The following is a 23014-nucleotide window of genomic DNA, read 5'->3' on the forward strand; positions in this document are numbered from 1 at the left end:
GGCGGAACCAGGTCCCCAGCGCTGTCCAAGGAGGCGCAGGACCTGTGGCATTGGGCCGTCGCCCAAGGGATTCTTCTGGTGCCGTTTCATCTGGCAGGGATAAAAAACACCATCGCCGACTCACTCAGCAGGGAGCTGCGCTCGTGCCACGAGTGGGAACTACGGCAGGATCTGGTGGATCGCCTCTTCCGACGGTGGGGCACACCCCAGATCGACCTGTTCGCGACGGCGACGAACACCAAGTGCCGGAGGTTCGCCAGCAGGTTTCCCCAGACGAGGAGCATGGGCGATGCTTTCTCGTTCCCCTGGGAGGGCCTGTTCCTCTACGCGTTCCCTCCCTTGCCTCTGCTAATCCGGCTCGTCAACCAGCTCAAGAGGTCACGGTGCAGGATGATCCTCGTCGCACCTGCGTGGCCGAGGCAGATATGGTTCCCGGACCTTCTGGACTTGTCGGCGTCCCCGCCAATCAAGCTGCCGGCGGACGCGGATCTACTCTCCAGGGAAGGAGGCGCCATCCTCCACCACGACCCGAAGTCGCTGAACTTGCAGGCCTGGCTCCTGCAGCGCTAGAGTTTGGAGGATACGACATACCGGCCGATTGCAGAGAGGTTCTTGCAAAGGCCAGGGCGTCCTCGACTCTTAAATGCTACGGACACAAATGGAAGAGGTTCTCTGTCTGGTGCCACGCACAGAAGGTTAACCCTCTACGGATTACGGCTCCCCAAGTGCTGCCGTACCTGCTGACGCTGGCCAAGGCTGGTCTGGCACACGCGTCCATCAAGATTCATCTTGCTGCGATCTCCCGATACACCAGAACCACGGGCCGGACGTCCTTGTGGTCTCATCGTCTGGTGAAAGAGTTCATGAAGGGACTGTTCAGATCGTTCCCGCCGGTGAAGGCTCCGGCCCCGGCGTGGGAGCTCAACGTGGTGCTGACCAAACTCATGGGACCTCCGTTCGAGCCTCTGCACTCGGCCCCGTTGAAGTTTCTATCGTGGAAAACAGCTTTTCTCGTGGCCATCACCTCCGCACGACGAGTGGGAGAGATCCAGGCCCTTTCCTGCAAGGCCCCGTACTTGACTTTCCACGACACGAGGGTAGTGCTCAGGACGCACCCCTCCTTCATGCCCAAGGTACCGTCGGACTTTCATCTCAACGAACCCTTGGTGTTACCTGTGTTCTTCCCGTCGCCTTCGTCGCCGGCTGAGAGGACTTTGCACTCGCTGGATGTAGCTAGAGCGCTGAAGTTCTACGTGGACCGCACGAAAGGTTTTCGGAAGACGTCACAACTCTTTGTGAACTTTGGACCTGTCAATCAGGGGAAGGCTCTCTCGAAGGCTTCCATCTCCAGATGGCTCTCCGGCTGTATCATGTACTGTCACCGGTTGGCAAACCGACCGCTGCCTGGCCGTCCGAGAGCCCATTCCACCAGAGCGATCGCAGCTACCACGGCGTTCCTATCTGGTGTGCCCCTGCTGGACATATGCAGGGCTGCTACGTGGAGGTCGACGCACACCTTCACGAAATTCTACTGCGTCGACCGGGATTCCAGGGAGGAGTCCAGGGTCGGCCAAGCAGTGCTGCGCAACCTGTTCGCCTGAGGTGAGCCTGGTGAGGAGGTAAGATGCTTAATGTTGAGTTGATGTGATGCTTAATGTTGAGCCTTTGCCACCTCCCGTGGTTGTGCATGTGTGTACTGCTATGTATTCTTTATTCATGAGCATGTGAATCCATGCCAGACCCCATGCTGGAGAAGGAACAAGTTACTTACCTGTAACTGTTGTTCTCCAGCATGGGTCTGGCATGGATTCACATGCGAACCCTCCCGCCTACCCCTCTGCGGCTCTTCACTTGGTCATACTGCCACTTCACGTGCTTCCAAATCTGAAGATGGCTGCCAGAGGCGGTGCTTAGGTAGAGGGCAGTCATTGGCTGTGGTCAGTATGACGCAGAGACCAGTGATTGGTTATTACTACGAAAGACAGATCAGAAACGAAACTGATACTGGTTTTTTCTTTACCGAGGATTCCCAGCCTGACGACGGGGAATATTCATGAGCATGTGAATCCATGCCAGACCCATGCTGGAGAACAACAGTTACAGGTAAGTAACTTGTTCCATATGGCCGTTTGTCTCGCCGTAGATATTTTTTGGGGGGGGATCATTTGTGGGAGCGGGGGTTGCGGAAGTGTTCCCGCACATTTTAAAATAATGCAGGAGTTGCGGGGTTGTCCCCCGCAGGGTCCATGGGTCAATATGGCCACAAAAATATGGCAATATTTTTGTATCGCCATATCTTTGCAGGGATATTAACACATTGAACCAAGCAGGGCCACACCAGGTCTCCTAATCCTTTCCTCCAAGGCACACAGAATGTTTCTGTCCCCTTTTCCTCTTACGGGCATACACAATTCTATGGCTGATTTCCTCAGCAGGGAACTAATGGGAACTCGCCCAAGACTAAGTGGATGTATGGTTCCTATATGCTTTCCCACAGTTTTCACTCCTACAAAGAGTCCTTCATACAGCCGAGCAGACCGATTATTATGGCCCCAGCAATGCAAAGGCAATTCTAGTTTTCGGAGGCTCTGGCCCCATCACATCAGCCTCGCTTATCAAGCTTCTGCTAGTGTACAATCTGCTGTCTATGAACAAGAGAGAGGCTTCTGCCAGTGTACAATCCGCTGTTCATAAAAAAGGACAAGATCCTCCACCATGTCACTTCCTCTCTTAACTTCCCAGCCTGTCTCCTAAGTCTTTACAATATGGCCACATCGACATGCACTAGGACTGCAGGGATGTCCTTTGCAGGGCAACACGCCCTATCTACTGTCTCTTGTTACAACAAATAATTGACTATGCCCTGTTTGGTGTTTCAGTCATGAGGTGGACCCCCTCGACTTTCAACTGCCAAAGATCCTAACATACTTACTTTCCATGGCTTCTGGTAGATTTGTCCAGTCTTCCATTAAGGTTAACTTGGATTCCATTTCCTGCTTGCTGCCTGAAGGAGGGGGGAAGAGCACATCATTGGCACATTATCTGTGGTCAAATAGGCTGATGAAAGTATTTATGAATGGATTCTTTCAGACTTTTCCCACCTTACACAAACCTGATCCTTCTTGGGAACTAAAAGTAGTTTTTTCCAGGTTGATGGGAGCCACATTCGAGCCCAACCATTTCAAATTAGAATAATGGAAAACTGTGTTTCTGGCACCCATCACCAGCCTCATCACGTTTTCTACAAGGAGAAGGTTCTCTTTCCGACCAAGTCGAAGTTCATGCACAAGGTGTCATCCTCTCCTTCTCATTGAGCCTTTAGTCCTACCAGTTTTCTTCAGCTCTCCTACTATGCCTGCTGAACGCTCTCTTCACTCATTATACACATATATTCTGTTGAGTGGACCAAATCCTTTAGAAAATCATTGCAGCTCCTCGGTGCATTTGGGCTTGCTGCTACTGGGTAGGAATTCTCTAAGGCTTCTGTTTCCAGGTGACTTTCTGCCTGCATCTCTTTCTGCCATTAACAACGGACTGCTTCCAGGTTGGCACCAAGCACATTCTACGAGAGCAGTCTCGCCCACTGCTGCTGGCACGAGTGCTGTTGTCATCACATGCTGAGCAACTGTGTAGTTGCCTAATCAGACCTTCACCAAGTTCTACTGAATTGAAAGAAATGCTGTACTGGAATCCGGATTTGGACACATTGTTCTTCGTACCCTGTTCGCCCAGGAAGAAAGTCTCTCCACTGGTCGGGCCTTTTCTTTTTGTCCAAGGTAATTTCCGACTTACATGTTGACCAGAAAATATGGTTGCCTTCAAAGGATGAAGAGAGATTACAAGCTTTTATGAAACCAGGAATGCTTTTTTCTTTGGTGATTCGTTTTTTTTTGGCCCTTGCCAGCCCGAAAGGGCAGCAACAGAGCAAACTCTTTCATCTTTGGTTTTCTGAATGTTATCAGAAGGCAGGCTAAGAGGTTTCTTTTGACACAGGATGGCACATATCAATTTTCCAGGCAGCTAGAGTTTTCTGCAGTGTTTTTTTTTTTTTTTACTTTCTGCATTGCGAGAGGTTGCAGTTCATTAGAAGGCAAAAATACTTACAAGTAATGTTCTCTCTGTGGTACAGTCTTACTTCTATTAGGACTCATCACTCAACGTACAGAATTTGGCAATGCACATTTCCTGGTCTTTCTCTCCGTGTAGCTTGCTTGCTAGCATTCCCTGCCCCTCCCTCTGCCTGTTGATTAGCACCACCCTCCCTTCCTTATTCAAAGGCACTCCTGCATTGGGGTAGCATACTGATTAGCACTTTTCCTTAATCAAAGGCACATGAAAACCAGCCAGAGTTGTGCACAGACATGTGTAACTTACAACATAAAGCAAGCACATTTAAGCACATTGATTCTTGCCACTAATGGCTGGACAGTGATAGCAGCACGAGGAACAATTAGCAACAGTACAACACATGTGTGATAGCAAATACTCTGACATGTGATTGTTCAAAAGGTGGCTTGCAGCCGAGTTCATCCATGCTATGAGCTTCTGCCTTTCACTCGTCCTGTTTTCTTGTTACCTTCACAGGAGTACTTAAGCATTTCATTCACTCATTAAACCACAATTTATTGTGCGCGGTAACTTTTCAATTAATCATATTCAATAGTGTAACCATCCTCGGTATTCCCCAGGCGCAGTAGTGCAGGCGGAAAGACAGTGAGCAGAGAACCGCTTCCAGTCTCTTATCACGGCAGGCCAGAGCGATTCAGCAACCGTAGGAGTACGAATCCCCGCCACACGCGAAAGGTTGCTAAGCCCGGTCCACCTTGATACTGCCCTGAAGTTCCGTTCCTCCTTCCCACAGGCACTCCATCACTGTTGCCCGTGCCTGCATTACCCACAATCACCAGCAAGCAGCATGGGCTGAGATGTAGCTAAAACGGCTCCAGGGATGACGTGCTCCGGCACTGAACGTGAAAGGCCAGAACTACATGGCCTCATTGGAATCGTAGTTCCTAACACTGTCCAGGGGCCCAACACACTACACCTCCAGGGCATATTAGCCTGTGTGTTGTGGCTCCACACACAAATGCCCACATTGTCCACACTGGCACCCCAATTCCACACGTCCAAGCTGTCCTTTCAGTGGCGTCAATGTTTACTAAGCAGGGCGGGAGCCATAGATTGGTATATCAGTTCACCCATTAGTAATATATTTCAGACCGTGCCGCTATTACTGAATTGGTTTTCTCTAACAATGTCTAGCTCTAACTTCAGCATTTTTCGAAGGCACTAGCAGCTGTTGCACTGTGCTGTACAGCCATCAATATACCCAAGTCTAAACCCAAGATGCTAGAAACCCTGTTTGAGCCTGAGCTAAATTGAACTATAGACCCAAGGCCTGATTACACATGGGATAGAGGCGCACACCCGTGGTCGGGAAGATGGAACTACTTAGCCAGCACCAATAACACTACCCTGTACTGATGGGGAATATGTCTTGTCAGTCAGCAATCATCATGGAACAGTTACTGACAAACTTAAATATAGAAAAAGTAATGTTGAAACACTTTTCAAATGGATTGTGTCCTCCCACGTATTCCTCATTTTATGAAAACTCCTCCCAGTGCCAGCTGCTTCTAAAATGTCTTTGCGGGAGAGGGTGCCGTGCGTTGTCGACTCAATGTCCCTCGATAGTATTTGGCAACTCTCAAGGTTGACGTCACCCATGGTATATATAGCACGCGCTGCGCCCGTTACTTCATAAAACGGCAGACTGCAGTGCTTGTCAATCTATGACCGGAAAGGCACTCAAGGAAAGAAAGGGGAAACTCACTGCGGGCAGGACCCTCATAAGTCCCAATCGACAGTGCCTTTGAAAAAAGATTGTCGGACAAACTGAGTTCGAGGGGTGAGTCTCCAGCGAGAAAGCATACGAAAAAACACCCCCGCTCTCAAAGCGGTTCTCGTCACTCCTCTTTGTTGAGGAAAAGATTTTTAAAAAAGCATCACAGATCACCCGCTTCCTCCTCTGATTATGCCTGACCGCAGGGTAGCCTGCCTAAGGTAGGTCAGCCTCAAAAGCTGAATGTGAGACGTTCTGTCTTCAAATGTTGAAGACTTTTAAAAAAAAGGGGATTCTGGCTCCTTCAAAGGAACCGTTGAAAGGCTACAACCCCGTCGCGCCTCTCAAGGCCAATAAGGCTTCCATAAAGGTTGAAGCTTGCATGCCACCGAGCCTGGGTTGAAAACAGTCGACCACTCGAGGGGCCTCTGAGAGGTCTTAGCCTCTTCTCTCGATGGCTCATTTGAGCCATGGGTCGAGTCCTTCGAAGACAAAATCTTCAGCGTCGGAGACATCGAAGCCATTCACCTCTTCGAAAGAGATGGAAAAGAGAGTTACACTCTTGCCCAAAAAAGACTTTTTAAAGTCTTTCTTCTATTTCTAAGGAGGCAGAGCCCTCCGACTAAGATACACCACCTTTTGGTCTAGAGTACGGGACACCAAATATCCCAGAGGCACTGGTGTCTGAGGAGTCCAGTTAAGAGAATCTGTATGCTAATTTGAAGAGCGCAAGTGGCCTAGACACTTATCCTGAGGTAGACTTTGCTACTCCTGACCCTGCTGAGCAGGCAAAGCTTCATACAGGCAGCTAATGAACAGGGTTACAGAATACCTAGGGTGGGGGAGACCTGCTACTGTATCGGCAGGATAACCTAACAGATGTATATTGGACAAAGGTCCACAAAGGAACCCTATCTTACCTTTTCACGCACATTACAAAGAAGAGTGATGGCAAACTGGGAGTTGCCTGACACTAATCCAGCTGTCAAATCTCTAACAGGGAAGTACAAACCATCCAGTATATGGACCCTGACTACCATTCAAAACACCTTACACCTAAAAGCCTAGCTGTCCAGGCTGCTACATCCACATCTAGGTCAGCAGCTTACCCTACCATCCCACCTGAGAGGGATGACAAACGTTTTGACACCTTGGCAAAACGTTTTTTTCGGCCAGTATTATGGCCCTTAAGTCTTTACCACTTGCGCTCTTGCTAAATGTACTCGCACTTTGTGGGACGTCATACCGATGGCAGCTGAACATATCCCTGAGGAAGAGGAAAGGATGGCTTCCTTAACATAATCAAGGACGCAATATGCAAATCCCTCCAGTCAGGGCTGGACTTAGATGATAGCGTTAGCATAGCCATAGCGGTTAGCACAGTAATGCATAGATTTGCGTGGTTGCGCAAGTCTGGTTTCGAACTGGATGTGAAGTCCAGACTTGGAAGAATGGTGGGGCATTACTTCTGATGCTTGGGCCTTGCAAACAGTGGCCCAGCATTACTGCCTCCCCTTTTTTAAAAAGGCCTCAGGATCATCCACTGGGGAGCCACTCCTGTAAAGTTCCAGATCCGTTCCTGTTGCAGGAGATCTCCAGTCTGCTAGAGAATGGTGCTATAGAGCCAGTACCAGTGATGGAAACGGACAGGGGGTGGTACTCCCCCTACATTTTGATCCCTAAAAAGGACAAAGGACAAAGGATTGAGACCCATTTTGGACTTGAGATACTTGAAGAAGTTCCTCAAGAAGTAAACGTCCAAAATGATTACTCTTTCTCAGATCCTCGGGTCTCCCAACTCCAGGATTGGATGGTGTCATTGGACCTTCCGGATGCTTACTCCATGTGCCTATTCATCACAAGAACAGAAAGTACCTGAGGTTTGCCATTGGTGGTTTTCATGATCAGGTTCGAGTTCTGCCATTCGGGCTGACCTCCACCTTGAGGGTTTTCACCAAGCTGATGATGGTAGTGGCAATGAGTCTCAAGAGAGGAGGGCATCCTGCATTTATTTTGGTGTGAGAGGCTCGCCTAAGAATGAGATCCCTCCAACGAGCACTCAGATCGCAGTGGTCTGTTTTCGGGTAATATGACAGATCTATTTCAGGTTCCACGCAGTGTTGCACAGGATTTCCTATGGTGGGCCTGCACGGACAACATTCTGAAGGGGGAACCTCTTGGCAACCATGGCCAGGGATCACAATAGTTACAACGCCTCCCTCACGGAACCCATGCCAGCAATCTGACAATCAGCGTTTGGTGGTCTCCATCCCAGTCAAGACTTCACATCAACCTTTTGGAGCTGAGGGCAATCAGACTAGCGCTGAAGGTCTTTCTGCCCCCTGTCGGGGGAAAGCATGTCCTGATAATGAAGGACAACACAGTGGCCATGTACAACAAGGTAGGGTCACTACCACTGTGCAAAGAGGCAATGCAGCTCTGGTTCTGGGTACTTAAAGAAGGAATCTCCCTATCAGCAGTTCACCTAGCCAGAGAGGTGAACACAGCGGTGGACGCTCTGAGCAGGCAGACCACTCTCTCCACAAGGGAGAACTAGCTTTGGAAGTCCTTCAAGAGATCTTCACCCTTTGGGGAACCCCTCAAGTGGATCTGTCACGTCCAGTCTCAACAGAAAGTAGGAGCTGTTCTGCTCCAGGGAATTTCCTCCGAGAGGAGCTCTAGGGGATGTGTTTGTAGTGGACTGGGAGGTTCCATTCCTGTACACGTTTCTTCCAGTCCCAGTCATTCCTCATGTCATCAGGAGTTTGAGGAAGTTTGGGAAATACATGATCCTGATTGCTCCGGATTGGTCCAGTAGGACGTGGTACCCGGACTGTCTGGACATGTCCAGCTGCCCTCCAGTTAGTCTTCCGCAAAGAGAGGACCTTCTCTTGCAAGAGGCAGGACTGGGTTCTCCAGCCAGAGGTCAAGACACTCAACCTTCACGCTTGGTTTCTGAAAGGTTGAGATATAAGGTTTGGGACCTCCCGGAAGACGTGATGGATGTTTCACTTTCGGCCAGAAGGCCAGCGACTAAACTCGGTATCGCTGCTGTTGGAACAAGTTATGCAGCTGGCGCAGAGACAAGAATGTGGACCCTTTGCTGTGCGACACACCTATGGTGTTATCTTTTCTGCCGCATCTAGCCAGATTGACACTGTGAAGGGATCCTTTGCAGCGCTTTCTATCTTTAAGCATGTCTGAGCAGGCATATCATTTCAGAATACCTATTTTGATACAGTTCTTGAAAGGGCTCACTAACGTGATCCCTCCATCCCTGTTTGGGGTTCCCGTTTGGGATTTAAATCTGGTTCTGAATTATCTTATGTGTGCTCCCTTTGAGCCTCTTCATTCTTGTCATTTAAGGATGCTAGCATGGAAGACTTCTTAATGGCCATAACATCGGCATGCATGAGTTAGCGAATTGCAGGCTTTATCGTGCAGACTGCCGTTTACCACCTTCTTTAGAGACAAAGTTGTTTTGAGAGTCCGGCCCACTTTTCTCCCAAAGATGGTTTTGGAATTCCATCTTTTTCAGAAAATGGTTCTACCAGCCTTTTACCCTCACTGACTTCATCCCAAAAGGCCATTAAGCTTTTGCATCTCTCGCATGGCAAAGGAGAGGCAAGACGGCCAGTTATTTTTGGGGTACACTGGACACAAACTAGTTCTTACAGTGACAAAACAAACTTTATCCCGCTGGATCATTCTGTGCATCACCGAGTCTTCTAATTTGACCATGAAGCATGTTTCTGTGGGCTTGCGGGCGCATTCGATGAGGGGTGTGGTCACTTCATCGGCTTTGCAGCGAGGACTGTCGGTACAGAATATCTGGGTGGCAGGCAGCCTCTTGGTCCTCTTTACATACTTTCACTAGACGCTACTGTCTGGACTTAGTGTCGTGGCAGGAAACAGGATTAGTCATGGCTTTGCTCCACAGCATTAATGACAAATACATTCTTACTCCCGTCTCCAATACAGGACTGCTTCCGGAGTGTGTAATAAGATGGGGAATGTATGGGAGAGGACTAATTGCTTACCCCTGATAATGTTCTTTCAACTAGATGTTCCTCCCACGTATTCCTCATTGCCCATCCCATCCTACCCCTCAGTCGAATTTTTGTGTATTACACCTTTCTTTTTTCTAAGTGCCTGGTCTTTTTGACCTAGCGAAAGCCGGTGTTCTGATACTGGAGGGAAGGGGGAATGAACTAGTAACTGAAGTAACGGGCGTGGTGCATGCTGTATATATCATGGTTGACGTCAACCTCGAGAGTGACGAATGCCGTCGAGGGACATTGAGTCGACGACGACACGGCTCCATCTCTCACAAAAAGAATTCCAAAGCAGCTGACACTGAAAGCTGTCATCATAAGGTGAGGAATATGTGGGAGGAACATCAAGTCGAAAGAACATTACCTGGGGTAAGTAATTAGTAGTTCTTCTGAGTGGGAGTTCAAGAGAGTTGTGGTGCAAAGAGTGGGAGAGATAACAGGAGGTGGCCAAGCCAAATAGACCACACTGAAATAGAGTTGAGGTTTGCAGATGAGATTAGAGTAAGGAGCATGCTGTGTGCCTTGATTCAAAAAATGAAGAGCAAAGTATGCTGAACAGAACTAGAAAGGAAATAGCAGTCTGGTGGTGTTTGCCCAGTTCCTGGTAGTAGCTGCAAAACTATAGATTTGCAAAGAAATTTGAAAACCTCTGAGAAGAGCCTGTAGTGGGCTCATGTCCCGGAAGGTGCCACCCTTGGCTGTGTGTTAAAACTACTGCAGTGATGACATGACTTTGTGAGGGTGGTGGATCTACTCAAGGAGACCTTGGACTAGAGGAGGAGAACTGCAAGATTCTACCCCCGTTAAATGGCCAAGGTGATCTCTACTGTTGGGGTGAGGGTGTGGGGGGGATTAGGGAGGAGAAGGGTAAAGTGCATGTCCCAAGTAAGAGTCCAAGGAGACTCCTACAAAGCATGCAGGTAATCTGAATGGTCTTGCCCCATTAAGAGTGTCACATGTCTACAGAGTCCATTAGAATGGCTTAACCTCTGTATAAACTGTCAAGGGTCAATATAAGACCATGAAACACGAGAGCCGACACACAGGAATTATGGAAGAACAGACACTGTAGAGGGATTACTGCACTAATACAAAACAGACTGTACAACAGGACACAGCATAGATGGGAACCAATTATGCCCGGATTTGAAAAAGGCACTCAGCCGAAACACGTGTAATCAGAAAGGCACACACATTGGGTAATTAAATGGAGAATCTTTAAAATGATCCTTGGCGCTTGTCTTCAATGAGTATATTTATAAGGAGTCCATTAAAGACGTTTCCTCAGACTCTTAATGCTATCTGAATCTGAGTGCAGTTGTCTAAAAGTGGCAGTAACAGTCTGCATTAATACGTGTTGGAGGCATCTCGCAGCAGCAAGCATCAGAGCAGAAACAGTGTGTTTGTGACTAAGCCTACCCACCTTCAAAGTCCTGCGGGATCCGCTAAGCGGTTGAAAAGTAGCAGTATGTGAACAGTGACAGCGAAGATGCCTGCAGCTCCTCCGGTTACGGCATGGATCGGATGCTTCCGTCAGGATAAACCACTCTTCTTTTCCGTTTCAAGGGGATGCATCCTCTTACAAAGACCCTTTGGATTCCGGCATGAACTCACTGGCTGCACTGAATATTGTCCTGCAGTCATTTATATGACTGTACGACACAGTGGCACATTAGGTCAGGGCAAACTCGGCCACCTTAAGTGAAATTTGCACTTTTCTGATGGGACAAGCATGCAACTAACGTGTGACCAGGTATTTCCCACATCATCTCCTCTACTACTGATTCTAGCGCAGCTTCCACGTCCCTACAAAATGAGCAGTTGTCCAGCAACTCTCTGCTCGGTAAGAGACAGGATGAAATCATTATTGTCCTATGGAAAAAAAACAAGAATATTAACGGGTCTATGCAGCAGAATAACAAAGGCTCAAGGCAGTTCTTAAGATCCTACATACTGCCAAGAATAGATCAAGAATTTGCACCACAACCAAGGGGACACCCCCGATCTGAATCACAATTGCTGACAGTCCAGAGTCAGGTGCGTCAGCGTTAACATTGGGTAAGACTGCAAATATGGCATTACCAAAAAACCTTATGAAGAATCCTAGGCGGACCGTCCACAAGGACAATGACTGGCAGCAAGTTAACAGGAGGAAATCAAAGAAAAGCTGGGCAGGACTGAGTCTTTGTTTCTGAAATCCGGTCCCACACATCGTACGACATGCTGTCAGACTATTCTGTCCTCTGAACTGGACAGAAATCCTTCAAAGTCCAGATCTCAGACCTGTCCGGCCATTGCCCTGCCTGATCTGAAGACTGCACATGTCAAAACGTCTTCAGCCATTCGAGCTCAGGAAAGAAATCGATCCAAGGACAGGGTGTCCGCCCAAGCTTCTCGACTTGGGAAGTCAAATTTGAGGAGGACTGGGGATACATGCCTCAGAAACAGACCAGGTTCGTTGCAACCCATACTTTAGTCGGTTTTTGAGGAGAAGCGCAATCTCCCCTTAATCAGGTCTAGGATACTGACTTTACTTTCCTCAGTGCCTGAACGAAGTTCTATTGCATCCCTCATATAGAATTCGTACATTTGACAAAGTCTGCAAGGGGTAAATGCGCTGTTTATTGTTCATCAAAACTAATTGAGAACCTTGTGTATTACCATCAGGAAGACATCATGCTAAAACGATTTGAAATATTCTACATTGATCAATTTGAAGAATGGGATGATCAACCCCGCAAGAACTTGATAGTGACCTGCAATTATGAAAGCGATCAAAGGAGGCACACCTACAGAGAACAGCCTTAGTCAGGATGGGAGTGGCTTGCCAATGCTTTACCAGCAATCCCTGCCTCCAGACCAGGGTTCTTAGTTCTTTATCCTAAGCTGGAACTCACTTGGCCATAATTCCTTTACGCAAGGCAAGCTGTCTCACGCCCTAAGTAAATACACTTTATTCTACTGTAAGAGACTTGGCTGACTGCTTGCCCAGTGATTGATGAGTTTACTTTGAACAATAAACTGGACATGAAAGGTCTACAGGGGCGACCTATGGGAGGATTGCTAACTGCCATAACGATCAGCAAAAATCAATCCCTACAGAATTGGAAATGTATGTCAGAGGCCCTACTGGCCACTGATATCATTGATGGAAACGACACTAACACCTCACACGTTCTAAAATTAAATATCTATTTCAAGTCAATTTGATCAGAGATAGACACACTGGTAAACTAAGTTTAAAATATTTTGATGAAGTGGCAAATCCAACATTCAAAGAGTCCAGTTATTGTCAGGGGCGATTCTAACTGTGACTGCAATCTCATCGAGGTGGATTTAGAGCTGTTTGCTGGGAGTAATTCTACCTCCGTCACGCAACCACATGATACTAGGAAGAAGAGCGCACACATGGCAGAGGCAGAGTCTGGCCATCTATATTTTCTAGATGGTTTTTTTTTGCAGACAAAACAGTTATTTGATGGTCGATGGAGGAGTGTCCTGACCTGGCATAACTCGGTCACACCATCTACCATCGACTATCTGTTTCCGGGGAACATAGACACAGAGAATGTCTATACTTTTAAGATAACTACCCCCCTGAGTGACCACGCAATGCTACACTTAGTACTTAATGTGGGTCACAGAAAGGCAATCAAATTGGTTGCAATGGGTAAAAATGATAGGATGTGGAAAATTGGTAACCGTATTAAAGCCAACACCAGACTAAGTAAATGGTGTGTCCCTCTTTCAGAGAGAAAGGATGTTTTTGCACGTCCAAATGAATTTCCACACCTATTATCTAAATTGGGAATACCAGCGATTGAACAGAGAAAGCTCATCTGTGTTCCTTTTGTCCCAGGCCATAGAAACTAGTTTGGAGGAGAAATGCATGCAGCGTTGAATCAAAGTGTTAAGATCTGCCACACTAAACAGGGATGAAATAAAATAGGGAGAAAAAATTGCTAAAACAGGCTTACTGTACATGGCTTAAGTCCCAAAGATTTGATTTGTACCTTAACAAAAATCAGTTTATTTTCAGGAAACTAGTTAATAAAGACACTCGCTCAATTTGGCGAATCCTAAATGACACAGATGGTTCCAAAGGGTAGAATATCCATCCAATCAATTTAAAGCGGCCTTGGGGTCACTCAACGAATTCCGAAAGTAACATTTTGAAGGCACCTGGCTGGAAGTTCCCATTTGACAAAACGGACATTCAATTCCATCAAGCTAACGCTCAGTTGCTGTGATTGACTCTTCAGCAAACATTTTTGCCAAACTGGTACTGAAAGAACTAATTAACTGGGCTGAGCACTAGGAAACTCAGCACTTTACGAACAGGGTTCATGAAAGATGTGGGACCTTAATGAGTGCCCTAGCCCTTTGTTAATGTACCTTCAATATAGGAAAGTTAAATTGAACATAGGCATGTTCTAGGCCCACCCTCTTTAACCTCTATTTTGCTGACCTATGGCAAGAGTCAATCCTGGAAGGGCTATGCCCCAAGATGGTCGACTTGAGGGTAAACGTCATTGCCAATGCGGGCATTCTCGTACTGCTAGACTACTCCCTGGCAGGACTTCAAAGGCTCCTAGAGGGAGTGGAAAGTTATCTGGGAGACAATCAGTTGGCGATTAACCCCTTGAAATTCTTTGTAATGACTTTCACCACCAGATTAAAAATGAAACCATACACCTGAAGATTGAGTAAGATGCCAGTCACCAGAGTTACAACTATAAGCTATCTGGGGTTCCCCATATCATCCAAAGGCCAGTTTAAAAACCAAAAAGAGGAAATGGAGGGGAGAATTCGACCCTGTATTTCACTTATGAAGGTGCTGAAACAAAAGCGGTGCGCTTATTTCTTGGCGCCGTTAATGGAGCTTTATATGTTAAAGGTAACAGTAATGATTCTATTTGGTTGTCAACTGATCCAATTAAAGAATAGAAAATGTCTGCAATGTCTGGAAGGGAAATTCTAGAAAACAGTTCTGGCCCTTCCGAGTACAGTCCCAATCAGTGTAATAAGACTTGAATTGAGCCTGTTTAGCACAATTTATAAAAAGAAGTCTCTCCCTGTTAAATAAAGTAACTCAGTCAGACAAGCCCACCTTGGGCTTCCATATGTATGACTGCCTAATGGAACGGCCTTATTCGAGTCCTTTTCTGAGCAAATTTTACAAACGTTGTTTAGTCTTCCAAAAAGTGACTACTCTGGACATGTCAGACGCCGATTTATAAAAAGAAAAAGAAGATAGAGCATTGGGATAAGAGGAAGGTTTTGGAAGATCTGGAAAGGATAAAGCTGTTCAAATTGAAATGAATCCATTTAAGATTAGAGTTTATCTTTGCAAATTTCTGTCCCAAAAACATAGGGAGTGGTATATGAAATTTTGTTTAAATGCCCTCCCAAAGCTAGAAATCATTGGTCCAAAAATAAACCTGCCTAATGAACTTCGTGGGTGCTGCTCATGTGGTCATGTCCCTATGGAATCCCACTTTCACTTCTTATTGGAATGTCCTGCATTTGTGAAAGAGAGGATTAGTCACTTAGGCCTGTATGTCCACTGAACGTCGCATGTCCTGACGCACTGCTTATGGGGTAGGCTGATGCTAACTTCAACTAGGCCCTGATTCTAGCCTTGATCAAATTATTGGCAACATTTTTTACAGAGTTTAACATGATAATGCAACAGGGATAGCGAGAGAGGCATCTGATTTGGGACAATTAAACTCACATTAAGGTATTCAAGGGATCCTTGAATATATGTATTCTTGTGAGTTCAGCGAAACCAGTAAGGAAAGAAGGAAGTCCCAAACTGACATAAAACATCGCAAGCAGAGAAACAAATTGTAGAGTATGAATTGTTACGAGTATTTAATGTGTTAGTCTCATGTCACTTTTTACTTGTTTCTTTTATTTTTCATGATTAATGCTGTTTATTTCTCATGTTAATAATTTGGTGTGAAGTTTTATTGTAAACTGGTGAACATTATTTCTTGTAATAAAAAAAAAAGACTCCGAGTCCATTAAAAAATGCTTCTTTTAGGTACAGACTCCCCTCAGCTGTATGGACTAGAACAGGGAAATTACATCTTCTTAGTTTATGACCCTTTCACATGATTGTATTAGTTCCTTCATCAGGACACTGTTACCTGTGAATCTCCATTTTATGTTGGTTAGATATTCCCCTAGGTCCTGTAGAAGTTGGGTCACCATGCCCGGATCTTAGGCTTTGGGTAAAGAAGAACCAGGAATTAATCTGTGGATGAGCCAGGGAGAAGAATCTGATCTGTTGCAAGAATTGGGGAAGGCGGGGTGATCCCCTCTATGATACTGGGTATTAAACCCCTGTGTATTGTGAACTGTCAGATAGGCCATTCATTGGTTATTGAGACGCCTTTTTAGTTCAGAACCATCACCCTGTCAAGTAGGTATTCCCCTGTTGTGCACCCCTTCCCTACCAACCTCACACTTTGTTTAGCTACAAATAAAAGCAATCTAATTTCATTCGTCATCTGTGCTAGTGGACTGTTCTTCCCTCCTGCAGTAACTTTTTCGCAGCTATCTTTTTTTTTTTGGTTTGTTATAGAGATTAATGTGGAAAATGTTCAGACATAGGGAAGCGTTCATTTTTCCACTGCAGCACATCTTTGGGTGTATAGTGCTTAGTGATCCCACCTATATCTAAAGGAGTAGTCCTAGGTACGAATAGACATTTTTGCATACCCTGCTTTGCCAGAGTACCCTGTAAACGTGTGAGGGTCCTGCCTAAAACAAAGTTCCCTGGGCCTACAACACCCATGACTCTACTTGCAAGTGTGGAAGTCAGCTGGAACACTGTGACCGGCTCCCAGAGGAACATGTAACACACTGCCTCACTTATTCAGTCTCCCCTGGGAGTCTGTAACCAAGGGCCAAAGGCAGCTCCCTATTGGGCAGAGCCTAGGCCAGAACCCCTGCTGAAGCCAGGACTTATCCAAACGTGCCCTTTACCTGACTTCTGCTTCCACGCATAGGGATTTTTCCACCCATTCGCTATCAATTCACTGCAGAACTGCTGTTACCTCACTGGACCAAGAACATTGCTGTTTTACGTCTGTTAGCTGTCATTTGGTTACCTATCAGAACTTACACCTGCTTCTTTTCAGCGTGCCATCCACCCCTTCCCTTTCTGCTTACCCACCTACCTGCCCTCTCTCTTTCTTTTGGTCTGCAACCTTACTTCATTTTCTTCACTTTCCTGTTTCTTCTACCCTCCATCATAAATCTAGATTTCACTCCCTTCCTCCTTCTACTCACTCTTCTCCTTCTCTTCCCTCATTAACCTTCCGGTTCAACTTGGTTCAACATCTGCCTCCGGCCTCCCGATCGTCATTCTTCCTTCATACACCTGCACCCCTCATATAAGACTCTCCAGTACTCCAAGACCTCCAACCTCATCTATCCCCCTGACTGACGGGGCAACACCTGCTCATCTTCCCCACCTCCTGTCACTCTTTCACTTGACCTCTGGAAAGCACAATCCCACTTCAACAAGTCTTCCTACTTTTCTGACTGCTTCAGCTATTATCCTCAACTTTCACTTCTTGCGATCAGAGAAACTTGGATCTCCCCTCAGGACGCTGCTACACTAGTACCTCTTCACTACTGACTATGCTACCTTCTCCCACTCCTGTTGGGAAGGGCGGTTGTGTGGGGTTCCTTATCACTAAGGCCCTCGACACTCCCCTCCAACTCCCTCTGACATCAACACTTCCTCTTTCGAATATGCCTCCTCCTCTCACTGTTCTGGCTCTCTGTCGACCTCTCTGATTCTCTAAGCTCATTCTAACCTGATCTGATGCTTCTCCTTCAATCACTTCCTGCCGACATCCCCGTTGTCATGCTAGTGGACTTCAACCTTCCCAAGTCCTCTGCAGCCACTTGCTTTGAACTTAAATCCCCCCTGTCTGACCACTCCCTCGTAGACCAGCCTACCCAGTCTGGTGGGAACTCTCTTGACCTTGTCTTTCTTTCTCATTCACTCTCCTCCTCTGACATCTCCCCTCTTCAGTGACTAAGAGGACATTCAGGCAGTACTCTCTTTCCCCTTTCCTTGATGATGTGAGGATCTCTCCCCCGTTATTCATGCCTCTTCCATTGACCATGCTTTCTCTGACTTTAACTATGTACTTATGACTCCATTTGACCAACATTGTCCTGGTCGCACAGTCACACCATCCCATCCTCAGCCTTGGATCACCTCTGAAGTTCAGTGTGTGACTTACGACTCTGGCTCAAATTATGGACTCTTGCTGCCCTAACCTCTGTACCGGACTCCTCCTACTACAGAAACCTAATCGCCTCCCTTTGCAATGGCCCCGTAAACTTTGCTCCACTCTCTGCACACATCTCTCAAGCCAATATCTATCACCTCTTCACATTCTGCTAAGGATTTTGCTCACTACATTTCCTCTAAAATCTCTAGAGTTTCTGACACTCACCCAAACTCTCCTTCTATCCACCACCTCCTCTCCTAGGCTTGACTACCTCTCCCCTACCTCTCCTATTGAAATATATGTGCTCTTATCGACCCTTTGTCTCCTCAAAGGGTCACTTTGTCTCTATCACTTGTCCTTATCATCTGAGTTCTTTAACACTTCTCTCTCTGCTGGACTCTTCCCTGCCTCCTTCAAATATGCTACTGTCTTACACCTATTGAAGAAACCCTCTACTGACCCAAGCGCCCAGCAAACTATCGCCCAGTTTCTTTCCTTCCTGATTATTCAAACGTCATTTAGTGTGTGGTCTTTAACCAGATAACTAAGTACCATGAGGATGATGGCCTTGGGGATCGATTTTAATCTGGCCTACATAGTAAACACTCAACACAGACTGCACTCGTGCATGTCTCCAATTTTCTCTGTAGTGCTCACCACTCCAAACTGTCTTTAATACATGTGATCCTTTTGGACCTTTATGCCGCCTTTGACACTCAACCACTCCTCTCTCCTGCTCGCTCTTCAGGACCCCAGGATTCCTAAATCTACTCTTGCCTAGATCGTCTCTTATCCGGAAGGTCCAGCCTTTAAATCTCTTGGAACGTGCAAACCTCTGACCCCATTCCTCTCCCTGTCAACATCCCCCAAGCATCAGGCCTTGGAGCTCTTCTCTACACCCAGGTGACATGGCTAATTATTGGCCAATTTAATTACTTCCTTACCCAAGCCAGTTATTGATGGCAGCGGCTACATCCCAACTGCAAGCCTCCATATAAGAACATAGCTTGTTGGATGAGGCCCAGGCTGGATATTGTCCCGGTCATAGTTTAGAGCTTATGGGGGTGTCCGCTCTAGATTACCTGCATTGTATAGTGCATGCCGGTGGATCTGGTTCCCTGATCCTGCTGAATCTGTATGCTACCTTTGATACCGTTGACCACCTTCTTTTATTTTCTCACATTTAATCTTGGAATGAGAGATAAGGTGTTGACCTGTATCTTCATTCCTGACTGGCAGATGTCAATCAGTCGTGCTGCCCCCATTTCGAATCTCTAGTAAATTTCCAGTGACAAGTGGAGTGCCAAAGGGCTCTCCTCTGAGCCTGTTGCTTTTTAATCAATATACGAGAACTCTAGCACTTATTATTCGATCCCATGAAGTCACCTTTTACATTCATGCAAAAGATAACCAACAGATTTTTTTTAGTTGGGGTATCCAAACTCTCAACAAAATGAACATTTTAAAGTGTCTCTGAAACAAGTCAGTATTTGGATGAACACCAACTGCTTAAAATGTTATATTAAAAAAACCGAGATCATGATGTGTAATGTAAATTATACAATTGAAATCATGTATTTTATACTTTTATTTTAATGAACTATGTAAAAAAAAAAAGTTATTTTGAAAGGTTAATTTAACCAACCAAAATAAAAATAAAAAATAAAATAAAAAGATGTGCTCAATTCTCACTCTTTCATCTGTGAATTACAATCACATTGCAAAGGAATGTTGGCCTAACACTCTTGGACCATGTCCCAGTTTCTCAAACATACACTCCCTGTACCTCCTCTCACAGCCGCTCTTTCTTTCCACTGGAATCCGCTAGCCAGAACAATCCAAGCCAGCCCAACTGTGGATCTCTTCAAAGCTTAGCATAAACTTCACTTACTTGCTAAAGAGGGTGCTCCCCCGTCCTGTTTCCTCATCCTCCCTACCTGACCACACCACTGCCTCTAGTGACACTTAATAATGTCATTGTGTGTATTTAATTAACACCCTCCTTAAGTTTGAAGCGCTTGCCTCCTTAGTATGTTACCTTTGTAAGTCACCTGTTTTCTTATCTAAATTTAGTTTGTTTTGTCCCTGGTATATGTCCTAATTTTTTACACCCTCATCAACCGGCTCACAAGTTGTTCTCTCCTGTTTATGCTATTGTACAGGCACCCTCCGTGGGAATGCTTCTGTCATCTACAGTATATTATTGTAAGTCATTTCTAATCAGAATTGGCATCCCAGATCTTGAAATAAATAGAAATACTTATAGTGCAGGCAATTCAATAAGGTACAGTACAGATTGTAATAGGCTGCATCAAAAAAACATTAAATCTCCCCCATTTGTCCAGTGATAGTGCAAATAATGACGGATGAGTGCACAGAGAGAAGTTGAGGTGGGGGGAGGGGGAACAGCAAGTGAAAGGCATTACAGAGAATGAAGGGTGTGTTTTAGAGCTCTACATGAATGGGGAATATATTGTGCAAAACAGTGAGCAGACAGAGGGATAAGTAGACTGGATGCTGTTCTTATATTAAATTTGTAGATTGGAGCACCTGAAAATTCCCATTGCATAAATGATTTGAGGTACTTTTAAATAATCATATCAAGTGATGCAAGATATAATAAGTGATGCAAGATATAATAGCTATCTGCGCTTACAGGAGGTTGATAGTGGTGACCTTACCTATTTGCTTAACTGAGGCATAAGCAAAGAAGAAGAAAGCTTGTATCTTAACTTTGTTTCTCACTTTTTTCAGCTTCATCGAAGACCGGAAAGCCTCTGGAGGATCACATAAAAGCTGAAAATGTGCAGCTCCCAAATTCCTTCAATTTCAACACTCTACAGCATCTTGGGCAGTTCCCTCCTCTCATGCCCAACAAACAGATTGCTGAATCCAACAGCAGTGGCCAGCCGAATGCCAGTGGGAACAAACCTGCCATGTCCTACGCCAGTGCCCTGCGTGCACCACCAAAGCCCAAGCCCCCCCCTGAGCAGGCAAAGAAGAATAGCGATCCTTTAGCTCTGTTTCAGGAACTTAGCTTAGGTAGTTCGTCGGGTAGCAATGGCTTTTACTCCTATTTTAAATAATCTGTTGAATTTAATTTTATTTCCTAGAGAACTTTGTTTATTTTTCTGTTTGCGTTAATAAAGTAAGATAGATTTCACATAATGTCCAACTATTCATGTTGGTTCAGTTAGTAAATATATTCTCAGTTAATTGCTTTGCTGCTAGACCTGCAACTAATTATTTTTTTAATTATATGCTATAATTTTGATGTGGGTCAGATTTTTAACAGCTTTCATGTAGAAAGAACAGATGTCTTTTTATGATTATTTTGGGTAAGGTTACACACATACACGTTGCATTCAGCTAGCAGCTCAGACGTTAACTGCAACTATAAAAGTGAAAAAAAAGTTTGACAAAGTTATATTTAAAAAAAAAATACAAAAAACTGTACCTAGCATTTACATTCATCCTAGCATAAATTACTGGGTTTCTGTACCAGAAATGGCCAGTTAATGTAAAAATGTATGTTCTTTCTGCTTAAAATTCATATAATTTTTTTCTAAATAAAGATGCAGCATCTTTTAAATACTATCAGTTTTATTAGCTTTTTTGTGAAGGGATGCTGCATTCTAAGACTTTTATAGTTTTAGGTTATATAATGTGGTGTTGTAATCTCCATCCACTGTAGGACAAAATTACTGTGCATCTGGAGAGACACATGTCGTTTTGAAACATGCAGAGACAAAACAAAAAAATGAAAAAGAAACCAACAAAAATGCTTTATATTTTATTTTGGACGAGCTATCTAATGTTGGCTTGTTTTTAATGTTAATTTGATAGATTTTTTTAAATGAATCATGAAGCTAAAATCAATTTTTAGGTATGTTGGTGCTCAGTAGATTTAATAACTATTTTGAAAGGAAGAAACTGTGTGAATTTAGTACAACTATTTGTTTCTTTTCAATATGCATGTGTATATGTTTGTAATCTGGCTTCCCTCACCCCTCTCCATTGGTATAGAGAATTGTGCCGCCTATTTTTCTTTCCCAGTAAAACATTTGGTACATTATTTGATGTTTACATTAAAATGTGACATTATTCAAGAAACTACAACTATTTTGCTAACTGTTTTGTTTGCAGAACCTCATTAAAAGAAAGAAACATAGAACGAAAAAAATGTCTCTCAAACTGTTAACTTCAATGGCCAAATAAAATCCAATTATTTCATCAGTAAAACTATAAAAAAAAAATAATGAACAGAATGCTAGTTGCCAAAGTAAAAGAAAAAAGGTGATTTCAACCTTTTTGAACGATTTGTCATAAGTTGGATCGGTGGTTGCTGCAAAAGCTATTAGTATTCAATTGATTTAAAGAAATGTTTTTATAATAGTGTACTATTAAGCATGCTTCTTTTGGATTCCTTCATGCCACAGTAGCACCTAGTGGCCATGTGAGCTATTTTAACCTGACGCCACAACCCTATCGTTGGCACCAAAGGTGCTGGAAGTGAAGTTCCAGGTTTGTATTTGGATCTGCCCAGGACCCTTTAACTCAAGTCTCAATTTGCATGGGCCACAGAGGGCTTGTTTTCTTGAAGATTTCTGGCTTTTATGGCTAGTAACACCTGACAGATCAGAGACTGGTGTGGCAGATGTCAGGCGTTGGCATCTGCTGAATGATGCAGACATGTGTATCATATTAGACCATAAACCCCAAGGACCTTTGGAAGAGTGTTGCATAGGTCTTCTAGCTGTTGAACACAGCTGGTGTAGGAGAAGTCATTATGGGACGGCCTTAAACGGCAGGATTTATTTTCTTCGTATCTGGCTCACCTTACCCCTGAAATTTTG

At 45.1% G+C, this 23014-nt stretch overlaps 1 protein-coding gene across 9 annotated transcripts in view; it reads left to right on the plus strand.

Annotated features, from left to right (window-relative positions):
* The window catches only part of HELZ (helicase with zinc finger), a 2743493-nt gene extending 2721152 nt beyond the window's left edge, over positions 1-22341 (plus strand). For all 9 annotated transcript variants that reach the window (XM_069655034.1, XM_069655036.1, XM_069655035.1 and 6 more), the window contains one exon: positions 20913-22341. In XM_069655034.1, the coding sequence (XP_069511135.1) occupies positions 20913-21244 (332 nt within the window). In that variant the 3' untranslated portion in view covers positions 21245-22341. The remainder of the gene's footprint in view (positions 1-20912) is intronic.
* Positions 22342-23014: the final 673 nt, after the last annotated feature.

The sequence above is a fragment of the Ambystoma mexicanum genome, chromosome 3q (assembly GCF_040938575.1).
Source record: "Ambystoma mexicanum isolate Mex_15411 chromosome 3q, UKY_AmexF1_1, whole genome shotgun sequence".
Lineage (NCBI taxonomy): Eukaryota > Metazoa > Chordata > Amphibia > Caudata > Ambystomatidae > Ambystoma > Ambystoma mexicanum.